The 12,418-nt window shown below is 42.2% G+C and overlaps 3 protein-coding genes across 7 annotated transcripts; 2 read left to right on the top strand and 1 right to left on the bottom strand.

Moving 5' to 3' along the window:
• Nucleotides 1–85: 85 nt before the first annotated feature.
• LOC128769824 (acyl-CoA-binding domain-containing protein 5-like) lies at nucleotides 86–3,584 on the top strand. 3 transcript variants are annotated; one of them, XM_053883831.1, is made up of 13 exons: nucleotides 86–305; nucleotides 567–690; nucleotides 835–907; nucleotides 1,063–1,159; nucleotides 1,250–1,288; nucleotides 1,378–1,572; nucleotides 1,668–1,877; nucleotides 2,011–2,105; nucleotides 2,213–2,306; nucleotides 2,412–2,560; nucleotides 2,843–2,893; nucleotides 2,958–3,073; nucleotides 3,152–3,584. In XM_053883831.1, the coding sequence occupies exons 1-13, from the start codon at nucleotides 224–226 to the stop codon at nucleotides 3,162–3,164; spliced, it is 1,338 nt and encodes a 445-aa protein (XP_053739806.1). In that variant the 5' UTR covers nucleotides 86–223; the 3' UTR covers nucleotides 3,165–3,584. The 3 variants fall into 3 exon arrangements, with proteins under 3 accessions (XP_053739806.1, XP_053739805.1, XP_053739807.1); XM_053883830.1 differs by having other exon boundaries at nucleotides 1,015–1,159; XM_053883832.1 differs by lacking the exon at nucleotides 86–305 and adding an exon at nucleotides 318–479 and having other exon boundaries at nucleotides 1,015–1,159.
• Nucleotides 3,585–3,746: 162 nt separating this feature from the next.
• On the top strand, nucleotides 3,747–9,089 carry yme1l1b (YME1-like 1b). Of its 2 annotated transcripts, none has more exons than XM_053882894.1 (18): nucleotides 3,747–3,891; nucleotides 4,373–4,495; nucleotides 4,564–4,741; nucleotides 4,820–4,912; nucleotides 4,978–5,087; nucleotides 5,170–5,320; nucleotides 5,478–5,561; nucleotides 5,669–5,821; nucleotides 5,893–6,045; nucleotides 6,119–6,251; nucleotides 6,369–6,431; nucleotides 6,503–6,615; nucleotides 6,716–6,871; nucleotides 6,959–7,110; nucleotides 7,188–7,314; nucleotides 7,641–7,714; nucleotides 8,181–8,267; nucleotides 8,338–9,089. In XM_053882894.1, exons 1-18 carry the CDS (start codon nucleotides 3,859–3,861, stop codon nucleotides 8,479–8,481), a joined length of 2,127 nt encoding a protein of 708 aa, XP_053738869.1. In that variant the 5' UTR covers nucleotides 3,747–3,858; the 3' UTR covers nucleotides 8,482–9,089. The 2 variants fall into 2 exon arrangements, with proteins under 2 accessions (XP_053738869.1, XP_053738868.1); XM_053882893.1 differs by having other exon boundaries at nucleotides 5,648–5,821.
• Nucleotides 9,090–9,150: 61 nt separating this feature from the next.
• Nucleotides 9,151–12,165, bottom strand: LOC128769302 (patched domain-containing protein 3). 2 transcript variants are annotated; one of them, XM_053882892.1, is made up of 5 exons: nucleotides 12,018–12,165; nucleotides 11,181–11,761; nucleotides 10,999–11,120; nucleotides 10,785–10,930; nucleotides 9,151–10,699 (listed from the first exon to the last, which is right to left on the bottom strand). In XM_053882892.1, the coding sequence occupies exons 2-5, from the start codon at nucleotides 11,724–11,726 to the stop codon at nucleotides 9,198–9,200; spliced, it is 2,316 nt and encodes a 771-aa protein (XP_053738867.1). In that variant the 5' UTR covers nucleotides 11,727–11,761; nucleotides 12,018–12,165; the 3' UTR covers nucleotides 9,151–9,197. The 2 variants fall into 2 exon arrangements, with proteins under 2 accessions (XP_053738867.1, XP_053738866.1); XM_053882891.1 differs by having other exon boundaries at nucleotides 11,181–12,100.
• Nucleotides 12,166–12,418: the final 253 nt, after the last annotated feature.

Genomic DNA, 12,418 nt, shown 5'->3' with positions numbered 1-12,418 from the left:
CTCTAGGGTAATTGGTTCGTTTATAAACTACATTTCCCATATGTTTGTCGTTTCTCAGTTTATCCTCAGTCTGCGTTGTCAACGGTATATTGCAGACATACACCGGTAGGGTAGTTACGACGATGAAGTGGCAAATGTAGAGAAAAATCTCCGTTAAGATTTTAGGTCCCGTCTTGCTGAACGGTTGAATCGGACTCGATTGTTGTCAACGTTGCCACTCAGCATGTCTCGGGGGGAGGAACCCATAAATCTGGAGGCTCAGTTTGATGCAGCAGTCAAAGTGGTTTGGAGTTTGCCTGAAGAAGGTGATGGGCCGGTCGAGATTTAAAGGATTTCAGTTACCTTTCCTGCTGTGGAAATTGATGCGGCTTTGAATCCGTTATAACACTATTATTAGAGAAGAACTCTGACCTCTAAAATCTAATATGTAAATTTGTGGTTTATCATCTATTTTATTCAATGTTTACTCAGTTATAACTGTAAGTAACAATGCGTCAAAAGCTATGGATTATTTTTTACAACTAAACCTAGATATAAAGAAGTGTTCACACTTTGTCCATCCTCAGGTCCCTTTCAACCCTCAGATGACATGATGATGATGTTCTATAGCTACCACAAACAAGCCACCTGTGGCCCCTGTAATATCCCAAGACCAATAGGTTTTTGGGACCCAAACGGAAAAGCTAAATGGTGAGTCCTGGGGATACGACATGTGCTTATAAGTTGAATTTAACAATTGAAAATTTATAATGCATCCATGGTGCAAAGATAATCCGGCACTAACTTAACAATAACCTGGGATATCGATCATTACAAGTGGTTGTATTTGTCCAGGGATGCATGGAACGCATTGGGAAACATGACTAAAGAAGATGCCATGAAGAAATATGTTGAAGACATCCAGCTGGTAATTACTGTATACCTTTCTATATTTATACATGTGAGTGTTAGTGCGTTTTAAGATTCTAGTGTTGAGTGAATGAGAATTTAATAAACACAGTATTTTGATGTCAGATATTAGAGACCATTCCAGTTTCAGACGAAGTCTCTGACCTGGTGCAGAAGCTCGGGGACTTTTACACCGAGGTAGAAGGAGAGGACGTGGTTGAAAAGAAACACGAAAAAAGCACATTCACGAGACCGTTTGCCTCACAAAAGGGTACTTGCTTTTATTTCTGTCGGCATCCTTCTTCAAATCAAATAGGCACAGCCGTCTTGAAATTATTCTTTCTATGCATTTCTGTTTCAGATGAGCTGCTACGTTCAATCAAGAAACCGACAATGGAAGGCAAGTACTTATTTAAACAGCATAGCAAACTGAAATGGTTTGTTACTGACTACTTTTCACGTCTAATAAATGTTTCCGCCATTGCACAGGCTATGGTGATCTGTGGGATGATATACAAAACGTACAAGATACGGACATTGTGAAGAGTGGTGAGAGAGATCAAGAGGAGGAATGTGGAGACAGTTTTGAAAAAGAAGAGGAAAGAAGTGACTTGCACAAAACTGAGGAAGGAGATCAGTCTTATGAGGCAAAAAGTGAAGATGACAAAAAAGAAGAAGAGAAAGGTAACTCCAGTGCTCAGTGTTTCCCAAAGGTGATTCGATGTTGCTGTCAAAAAATATGGCTATTTATGGTTTCTCTGTTCCTAAATATTCACCAGATTACCGCTCTGATCCAACGTATCTGACAGTGGAGCGGTGGAGATGTGATACCTTGGTATCCACCAGCAGTGTGGAGCCTAGCATGTCCTCCTGTACGAATGGGACGCACAGCTCTCTGAACAGCGAGGTGGAGGAGGAGGAGCTGGCGTGTTGTGTTGAGCACAGTGAAGCAAACAATCTGAATATGTACTTAAATGGACTCTTGAGTGGTAAGGATGTATAAGAGTGATCCATGATACACGACATTCTATCATGTGAATATGAATAATACATGTTTATATATTATTATTCGGTGGAAGTGACTTATCTAACATGTACATGTATTTTTCAAAAATCTTTTAGAACATGATATTGAACTTGTAAAGAAGAAAGGAAAAATACTAGACTCTGATAATGAGGAATTCTGTGACTCCATGGAGAATCTTGCAGCAGAAGAGGTGCGACCCATGTTGTTACCTTTTCTTATTCTAACCATTTATATATTGAAAACCAATATTACATTTTATGTCAATTAAAACAAGTGTTTTGACCCTCTCAAACAAAGGACCTGCCAAAAACCTGCTCTCCTGGAACAAGAATGGACACAGTGAGGCAGAGTGTTTGTTGGTTTGAAAGCAGCATGACGATGATTTCAGAGGGTGATTATGCGCCCATCATATCAAATCGCTGTTGTACATTGTAGTCAAGATGAGAATGTTGTGAGATACACTGTTACTGTTACAATTTGCACTCTCCTTCCTCAGAATCTGGATGTGCTCGAACTGATTATTCATACCTGAGTGACTCTCCTGCGGGGAACATTAACCAGCAAATAGCTCTCGCTCTGCTGAAGCTGCAACATGACATGACCAAGGTTCTGCAAAGGCTGCACACGCTTGAGGTTCTGACACAGGTAAACAGATCAAGAATCGGAGAAGAAACCTGTCTAATTTAACACTTGCGATAGGTAATTTAATCATCGAGAATATATCAATTTTTTTAGCTAAACAAAATAGCTAATTTATACTTGTGTTTTGTGTTATTTGGTGTGTGCCTCTTTTTACAAAACAGTCAGTTCACAGTTTTTCATTTCATTTTTTAATACACCAGATATGCAAGAATTTCTTTGGAAAAAAATGTAATAAAAGTAAATTCATATGAGTGAGTTGATATTATGTATCCCCATTTTTTTCAGTCAAGATCACCTTCCCCACAGAGACACACCTCGATGGCAGTTGTGCGAATGGTGAGCATTAAACCGCATCCCCATGAACTGGCGAATGATAAAGGAGGATGCTTCTTTTGAACAGCTGTTGAGACCTTCCTGGTGGCCGTTTGAGCACTCGACGTTTACAGTGGCTTTGACGTCACTTTGGCCTTTCATTTCTTACTGGCTCGTACAGTTAGTCTTACAGCAAAAGAAAAGGTAAGCTCAACTCTGATTCAACAGATTTAATACAAGAACATGTGGTATAATTATTTGTTTTTTTCTGCTTGTTTCTAGAAGAACCACCTGACTCACTTGCTGGTGAAGCCTGATTTAAACTGTAACGGATGAATACTACATATCGTGTTTTGTCCTTTGTGGAGGACAAATCCATGTACACTCGCTGTGTTTTAATGTGTGACCGTTGATTACTTATTTATAGGTCTATATTTTATATTGGTTGTTGCTGCTGCACATGTGTAATACATGATTTTGCTTCCATAAAGCGAGACGGCCATGCAAGAAAATGTTTTTTTTAGGATGTAAGTAGATATTGTAAAAAAAACAAACAACACCAAGTTTGTTTCTTCTTCAAATGACTTCACTGAGCACCTATGAGTCAATATAGATGTATTAATTTATTGCAAATAAGCGGCACCTCAGCACTACAGTTCTGTGAAGCATAAACACTCAAACGCTGTGAAGGTGACTTGAATGCAGCTCATCTCAGGCGATGCTGTTTCTGTTGTTTTAAAATAAATATTTATTGCATTAAATATTGGTTGACCCTTCATTCCTTACGAAATCTATGAATTCATTTACCATCGATTTAATTAATTAATTATTATTATTATTGTTATCGTCGCCACAGAACTAGTCTATGTCACTTCCGGTTTATTTCCGGTGTTCTGTTGTTATGGAAGTGGCATAAGGACGTCTTACTCAGGAACACTGATGCAACTAGTATTTAAAGCGCGGTTGTTGTTCTAAAAAAAACTATCAAGATGTTTTCATTGTCAGCGACTGTTCAACCTCAGGTGAGAAAACGAGCTAAAGGCCTCGGTGTTAGCGATGTTAGCTTGCCACTGTGTGGCTAGCTGTCACCTTAGCGTCATGTTACAACGACCCTTTTACTTTCTGTTTGTTAACTGTTATGTCAGACATATCATCGGTAAATATTCCACCATGTTGCTTGTTAACATATGAACTACATAAAATGCGCCTATGTCACCTTAGCGTCATGTTAATACGACCCTTTTACTTTCTGTTTGTTTACTGTTATGTCAGATATCATCGATACTATTCCACCATGTTATATGTGAACTAAATAAAATGCGCCCATATGGCTGAATGGGATGAGGAGATAACATACAATATTCACGCACATATTCCGGCACCTCAAAAATACGGTGTCCAGTCCTATTTAATTAGGTTACGCTTCGTACATATTAGTTGAACTGTCACTTGGTGCGCTGTTGAAGTAGTGCGCTTTTGTCAAGTTGGTACTTGTGCTTACAGGTGACTGTTCCACTAAGTCACCTCATCAACGTTCTCCATTCCCTGAAGAATTCTGTTGGAGGGAGCAGCAATGCTTCTGTCAAAGCCAAAAAAGAACGTGACGGAGAACCCCAGCCCCAAGAGGTACCCATGATCAAAGCAGTCAAAGTGTGTGTCGCTGCTTTTGTTGACACACTGCTTCTCGTCTTCAGCACATGCTAAACCTGCGAGAGTTTGGCTTGTCTGACTTGGGGGTCGAGCAGCTGGATGAGCTGGTGAGCAGTGTGTTGCCAGGTCTGAAATCCCAGGAAACATGTAGTCGACCTGTGGATTCTACTTGCTGGAGAACTTCACATTGTTCTTCATATTCCTTTTATGAAAACAAGAATGGTGAGGAAATGAAATTATGGAACATTACCATTATATAATCATTTATTTGCTTAAATTATTTACCTACCTTTCTTGCAGGTTTTTCACTGAATCATGTGACCAGTCCGTTTCTTCCCAGGAAGCGCCTCTCTGCACTTCAAATGGTTTGCCAGGATTTACAGCAGCATTCAGGTTCCATTCAGTTAATACTGGAAAAATGATGCGCTATGTACTTCATTAACAGTTCATTATTTCAGTGTGGGTCCAGAGACGTGGCTTTAAAACTTTAAGGACCAAAACCAGACGACTGCAGTCAGATTTTGTTCGAACGATTGAGCCTGAACCCTTCACACCCACCTTCATGAAGGTAAAGTATGGGTTGTGTTTGTTATCGTCTCATTGTTTCCTCCGTTTGAACCAAGCAACCCACCTCGTCACGTCCCCTGCAGGGGTTTTTGAATCGTGAGAAAATGATTGACGTGGATAGCCTCGAGAGCCTGACCAAAAGCAAGAACATACCGGACGGACATCAGGATGCTTTTAAGAGGGGCTTCGCCGAGGGTTTCTTGAAAGCGCAAGTCCTAACACAACGTACTCAAGGCAAGTTGAATCAGCTTTATTGCAATGGTCAGTGGGGATCCCACCAACTAGGAAAGTGCTGCCGTTTGCCGTCATGCTGTCTAAAAAACAGAAACACAACAAAACACAAAACAAAAGCTTGTCTTCAGAATTCATGCAATGTTTGTTTCATTTTCAGACTCTCTACGAAGGACTCGGCTCATCCTGTTGGTTCTACTGATAGCTGGAATTTACGGTCTGTCAAAGACCCCCTTCATGTCGGGTAACGACTCATTTCTGTCCCAATAAACTAAATGTGCATTTGATGGTGTGGTTAAATCAATGCTTCAATCGAACCATTTTTGACAGTGCGGTTCCGAACCACAACAGGCCTGGACTCAGGAGTGGATCCCGTGCAAATGAAAAATGTGACATTTGAACACGTCAAAGGCGTTGAAGAAGCCAAGAATGAGCTGCAGGAAGTGGTCGAGTTCTTAAAAAACCCGCAGAAGTTTACCGTTCTTGGAGGAAAACTGCCCAAAGGTATTGGAATTTCACTTTGAAGTATCAAAGTTCTTGAAAAGTGCCCTTGTTAAATTTCCTGTTACCCTCAGGCGTGTTGCTGGTCGGCCCTCCTGGGACTGGCAAGACCCTTCTGGCCAGAGCTGTGGCCGGAGAAGCAGACGTGCCCTTCTACTACGCCTCTGGGTCCGAGTTTGATGAGATGTTTGTTGGAGTGGGAGCCAGTCGCATCAGAAACCTTTTCAGTAGGACTTTAGTTTTAGTCCAACCTCCCAATGATTCGGTGGAAGTGACTTATCTGTTGTTGCTTGTCTTCAGGGGAAGCCAAGGCTAATGCACCTTGTGTGATCTTTATCGATGAGCTGGACAGTGTAGGTGGGAAAAGAATCGAGTCTCCGATGCACCCGTACTCCAGACAGACCATCAATCAACTTCTTGCTGAGATGGATGGGTGAGCATCAACCAATCTCTTTAAAGTGTTGTTTTTTAATTTTAATTTATTCCCCAGAGCAACAGGGGAATTGTAAACTGAAACCATAAGGTGAAGACTATTTATTCTTTTGTTTAGTTTTAAAACAAATGAAGGTGTGATCATCATTGGAGCGACCAACTTCCCTGAGGCTTTAGATAAGTATGTCTGCTTCTGCTCTGTAGACACGGCTGCATCGCTGAGCTACTGAAGTAGCAGTTTACTTTTTGCAGTGCTTTGGTCCGCCCAGGGCGCTTCGACATGCAGGTCACTGTGCCCAAGCCAGATGTGAAAGGACGCACAGAAATCCTCAACTGGTACCTGAAGAAGATCAAAGTAGATCCAGGTGAGATACAGATCATTTTCTGGCTTTATTATTGGAAACTTTTGTACTGTTTGCTTCATTCATAATGTCTACTTGGGGGTGTCATTTGATCTCTGTGCAGCTATTGAGGCCAAAATTATTGCTCGGGGCACTGTGGGCTTCTCTGGCGCTGACCTGGAAAATCTGGTAAACCAGGCCGCCCTGAAGGCAGCAGTCGACGGGAAGGACATGGTCTCCATGAAGGAGCTGGAGTTTGCCAAAGACAAGATTCTCATGGGTGAGTTTTTATCATGTGACTAGTTCAGTTGGACATTATCAATATGAAGTTACTTTAAGTAAAGTGTCAACTTCTCTGGTGTTCAAGGTCCTGAGAGAAGGAGTGCAGAAATAGACAAGAAGAACAGGCAGATCACGGCGTATCACGAGTCAGGCCACGCAATCGTCGCCTTCTACACCAAAGACGCCATGCCTATCAACAAAGCCACCATCATGCCCCGGGGGCCCAGTCTGGGACATGTAATGGAGCACCCTTTGTGGTATTTTCCCGGAGACAAGGATACACTTTTTACGTTTCTCCCTCTCTTCTGGAAAAGGTTTCAATGCTTCCAGAGAACGACCGCTGGAGTGAGACTCGCTCGCAGCTGCTGGCGCAGATGGACGTCAGCATGGGTGGCCGTGTTGCAGAGGAGATGATATTTGGCCATGAGAACATCACTACAGGTCAGGAAGAGTTACCAGATTTACTTCATTGAGAAACACTGGCTCTTATGTTCATAGAAATGTTATATGTTGTATGTTATTTAGCTATTAACTCAAGAGTTGAAACCCAATTAATGAAATGACAATTAGAAGTACTAGTCATTAAATTCATTATTTTTGTTATTTCAAAAGGCAATAATGACAATGTTGTGTTGTTTTTAATTTGATTTCTAGCTAGTAAACTGTGCTTTGATGCTCCTGCTGAAATATGTTTTCATAATTTCAAACACATCATAACTAAATCTCACTGGTGTCGTCCAATATTTGGCTTCTATGTTCTCCTTCAGGTGCTTCAAGTGACTTTGACAGTGCAACGAAAATTGCTAAAATGATGGTCACACGATTTGGAATGTGTGAAAAGGTAAGGTAGCAAGGATTGTCTTGTTGTTTTAGTACCGTAATTTCCGTCCTATAGAGCGCTTCGGAATATGAGCAGCACCCTCTAAATCAAACCTGGGCAAAGTGCGACCCGGGGTCATATGCGGAACGGGTGCCTGTATTTTCGTGGTGCCTTTTTTGTTCTTTCTCTTTTAGTCACCACCACCACTTCAGCAGTAAATATAGCTTGGTCTTGTTTTAAGACTAAAATGTTCTTTTCATTGGGCATTTTTGTGTTTTTCTGGTTCCTCAAAATACATTGAAATAAATTGCCTTTTGATCTTGAACGTCTAGTCCGTAGTTGATTTATATTCAAATTAAGTGAATATAAAATGAAATATTTCAGTCGGTGTCATGCCATATTTTCACTTCTTAATATCATACCTTAATTACATTTCATCTTTCTTCTTCTTTGTCTGTGTTACTGAAGTATATATTTACACTTACAGTTGGGGGTGATGACTTACAAAGACATGACAGCGCAAAGTCCAGAGACACAGGCTGCTGTGGAAAATGAAGTCAGAGTTTTATTGAAGGTTTGTTTCATATATAGGTCACAGTAATGTATTTTCATTCGGTGTTCAACTTGCTTGTGCTTGTTTATAGGAGTCGTACGACCGTGCTAAAACCCTGCTGAAGTCTCATGCTAAAGAGCACAAGAACCTCGCAGATGCTCTGCTCATGTACGAGACTCTGGATGCCAAAGAGATCCAAATGGTCCTGGAGGGCAAGACCTTGGATTCCAGATGATATAAACGTCATGTAAGAAAATTCTGAAAAGCCTGGTTGATGGAAAAGCTGCTGCTGTGGGATGATTTTATGATTTCATGCTGTCCACGACATTATCTCCTTCTGAAAATGATTTTGCCGTGGTAGATTTAGTCTCCACTCAATTTACCCATTTATTTGTGACGGCATATTTTTGTTTTATAAAATGGAATGTATCATTAGGTAAAGGAATCTCTCCATTACACACGGCTTCTCGTAAAATGGCTGGAATCAAAATGTAAGCTGTTTCTGGTCCGTACATCCTGGGATTAATAGCAATGAGACACAATAATCCAACTTTACTGGAGGATCATGCTTGGAGTACATGGTTTTAAATCCACTGGTTATTAGGTGTTGGTGTAATAGCCTGATCAAATATCTGACATGTCGTCAAGCCGTGCTACTATCATCCGGTAAAGTTAATTTTATCCATGCTGAATTGTAAATATGAAGGATGAGATGGCAACACAGTGTATATAGATGTATAGAAAAGCCTTGTGCACATGGAATGGCTTGTTACATTTGATTGTCATTCGCTGGCAACATAAAGGAACATATGTGCGCAGATGAAATAAATAAATATAAACCTGTTCATGTTTTTTTTTTATTATGTACTGTCATTTTCATAGTTCATATCTCCCAATCGTTTCTGAGTTCTTTCATTGTTCTTCCTCCTGTCGGTTCTCAACACACACTTGTTATCTCCAAGCTCCAAGTAGGGTCAGGAACACAGGGATGAAGACTAAACCGTGGAGTGTTCCACATGTGATCACAAGAAAGACTATTTTAAAAAAGGTCCTGAAGATGTAGCTGCCAGATGTTGACAGCACCACCACCCCCAACACTGTGGACAGAGCCCCTTGTAGGATGGGATACCCCAAATGAGCCAGAGCATCCATGGCTTTTGCGTTGACGTCTCTTTTTGGGCTTGAGATGAAGGAGTAGGAGATGTGTGCTGAGAAGTCCACAGAGAAACCCACACACATGATCAGGTTGATCATGGAGATGGAGTCCAGGTTCACGCCCCATAGTGACATGAGGCCTGTTACGCCGATGATGACAGAACAGACAGCAAAAGCCACCCAAAGGGAACAAACAGGACTGGGGATCAGGATCAGAGAAACGGTCAGCATCACAAACACAGCGACCAGGACGGTTTGAACCGTGTTGTGGACGATGACTGTGTACTGGTCGAAGTATATGAAAGCCGGGTGATAGACTAGAAGGTCAGTGCTACACTCCTCTGCTGTCTTTCTGAGTCCGATCATCATGTCCTTTGTTGTTGCTCTGTTCTGCAACTGGATGAAAAACCGGGACGACTGTATTGTACCGCCTTCACTCCATTTTAAGTCCTGGTGAAACTGGCTGTTGTAATCCAAGAATTGGATGAGATTACTTTGGAAATCCTCCTTAGAAATGTTGGTTACATCAATGTAACTTTGAAATGCGAAAAACCAGCCAAAAGTGCTGTTCACATAGTCCAAGCTCTCGAATTTTGAAAGGCAAGATAGTGTGTTGTTCCGTTCAATCTCATCCCAATATGAGACCGGCTGCTTCACTGCCACCATGACGTTGTAGCTGTACTCAAAGAAGTACTGCTTCTGGTTGCGGTAGTAATCAATAAGGTAGGAATCATCCAAAGCCAGGTGCTTCACATCGAGTCCTTCTTTTAGGGTGACGCAACCGTAGATACTAACAGCCAGGTAAAGAGAGTAGACGGCGATCACGGCTGCTTTAGTGAATTTATGGGTCAGAAAGGGTCCATAGAACCGCTCAAAGAACCGACTCACGCACTCAGATTCTTCCGTTTCTGTGATTCGATTGTAGCTTCCACCGATGCAGCACACGTTAAAGGTTTTGGAATCGGTGTTGGCTGCATCCTCTGGGATCCTGGCGCAGGTGAACCAGTGCATGTTCTGGGCTTCTCGCTGACCATTCAGAGCCAAACAAGCCCCTAGGAAGGTGAGACAGTACAGGTAACAGAAGCAGACAGACACGCCGGCGTACAGGCAGAAGGATCGGACCGAACGGAAGGACGAGCTGCAGCCCAAGTAGAGAGCCAGAGCGTTGGTCAGGGTGGTGACGGAGATGGAGACGGCAGAGTCGCGGTAGGTGTGGGCCAGGCGGTCGGGGACGCTGGCCAGGACTCGCGTCCTCTGCCAGCAGGAAACCATGATGAACATGTCGTCCAGCCCAACACCTAGAAAAGACAGAGATCTCTATATTACTACATATATTTTTCATTGTTCATCTCAACTGATCAATGATTCAGTTGACAAACATACCTAGTATCATGAAAGGACAGGAGGCGACAGGGATAACAAAAGGTTGTCCTAGCAACAGCAAGGCTCCAAAACCACTGAGGACCGCCAGCCCAGTGGAGAGCACCCCACAGCACGCCACCCACACCTTTGTCCGCACATTGTCCTGTCTTGGGCGAAAGAAAAACATCTCTGTTATAGCTCAGGTGCTATTAACCCTTAGTGTCCTGTCACTGACCTCCAGCTTGAGAGGATGGAAAATGAAATGACAATGACGTAAGTGATGGAGAACAAACTGATCACTGAGGTCGGGGTCTTCTCAAACTCCCACTGCATGGACGCTGAGGTCGAGTATGAAACCTGTCATAACAAAAATACTGCTCAAGTTTGCTTTAAACAAGATTGTTATTAAAAACTTACCTCTATGTTAAGTGCTGACTGATTTGAAACTAGGTGGATAAAACCTTCCAACCAGAGTTCTGCTTTTTGCTTGACTGCTTCTGTTAAGTAGTAACGTAACTGCATGGCTTCAGCTCTTTGGACCACTGAGTTGTTGGCGTGAACACCTCCTAAATTTAAATGTAACGGGGTGTTCTTGAACCAAGGGTATGTCAGGTCCAGTGTTGTTATGTTGCCAGCTTGTTGTTCTATGATCTCCAAGATGTCATTGGAGAAGCAGGACCCCGCCACTCGCGCGCAGACGTCCTCGTAACTGAAGGTGCTCTGGTTAAACTCCACCAGCATTGATCTGATTTTAAAGTCCAAGTCCAGGATTTCTTGAAGCAGCTCCTCCGCCAAGATGTTCCAATCAGTTGAGGCGATAAGGGTTGCATAGCAACCACTGGTGCTCAACCTCAAACTGGAGAACATAGAGGTGTTCACAGGGAAGGTCTCCTGGATGTACTGCCTCTCCACTTTTGCTTGCCCGTCGACAGGAGTGAACTGGTCCTCAATGTTGTTGGACATTTGTGCTGGTAGAAAATAAAAGCCGCTTCCCAGACCTGCAGAAAAAACAAGGGGGGTAATGAGGAACCACCACAGATGGACTCCAACAAAGGCACCCATGATCTCAAAACCAAGGCGGAAAGGTCTCTCTATACAGTCCGTGTAGCACCGAGCCATGGTCCGTCTCTGGGAGCTTCACTAGCAAAGTGAGTCCTTTTAAGGCTGAACTGTACAGACTAACAATAGTGGGGAGGCAGTCAGTCAATGGGCTCATTGAAGAACAGCAGGGATAGTATGGCTCAGTGATTTCACCTCAGTAGTCAGTACTGTTGCTGACCTCCAAGCGTTACACCCTCAGGTGATTCCTCTCTCAGGTGGGGTCAATGACGGTGTCAGTAAAGACGAAAAACAATGCTGCATTTATGCGTTGTCACATGGTTATTAAAAATAAATCGAAAACAAATCTATGCAGCACATGTATTAGTTTGAAATCCATCATACTTTATATAAACAAGTAAAATTAGTAATACAGAAACGTGCAAGGTTAGAAATATGAAAAATAAAAGATTTATAAAAAGAGTGATGGTGTTTTTCATCATCAAAAACAATGAAAATGTACTTCCGTTATAGCGATGTTATTCTCCAAGTGACATGGTTAAAGAGTTTTTTTTTCTACAATGAATTTGAACGTAATGTTCTTCTCTTGCCTCGTT

Source organism: Synchiropus splendidus, chromosome 13, assembly GCF_027744825.2.
Source record: "Synchiropus splendidus isolate RoL2022-P1 chromosome 13, RoL_Sspl_1.0, whole genome shotgun sequence".
In the NCBI taxonomy this organism is placed as follows: Eukaryota; Metazoa; Chordata; class Actinopteri; order Syngnathiformes; family Callionymidae; genus Synchiropus; species Synchiropus splendidus.
Note: the sequence above shows the minus strand (reverse complement) of the source record. Positions and strands in the feature narration are given on the sequence as shown.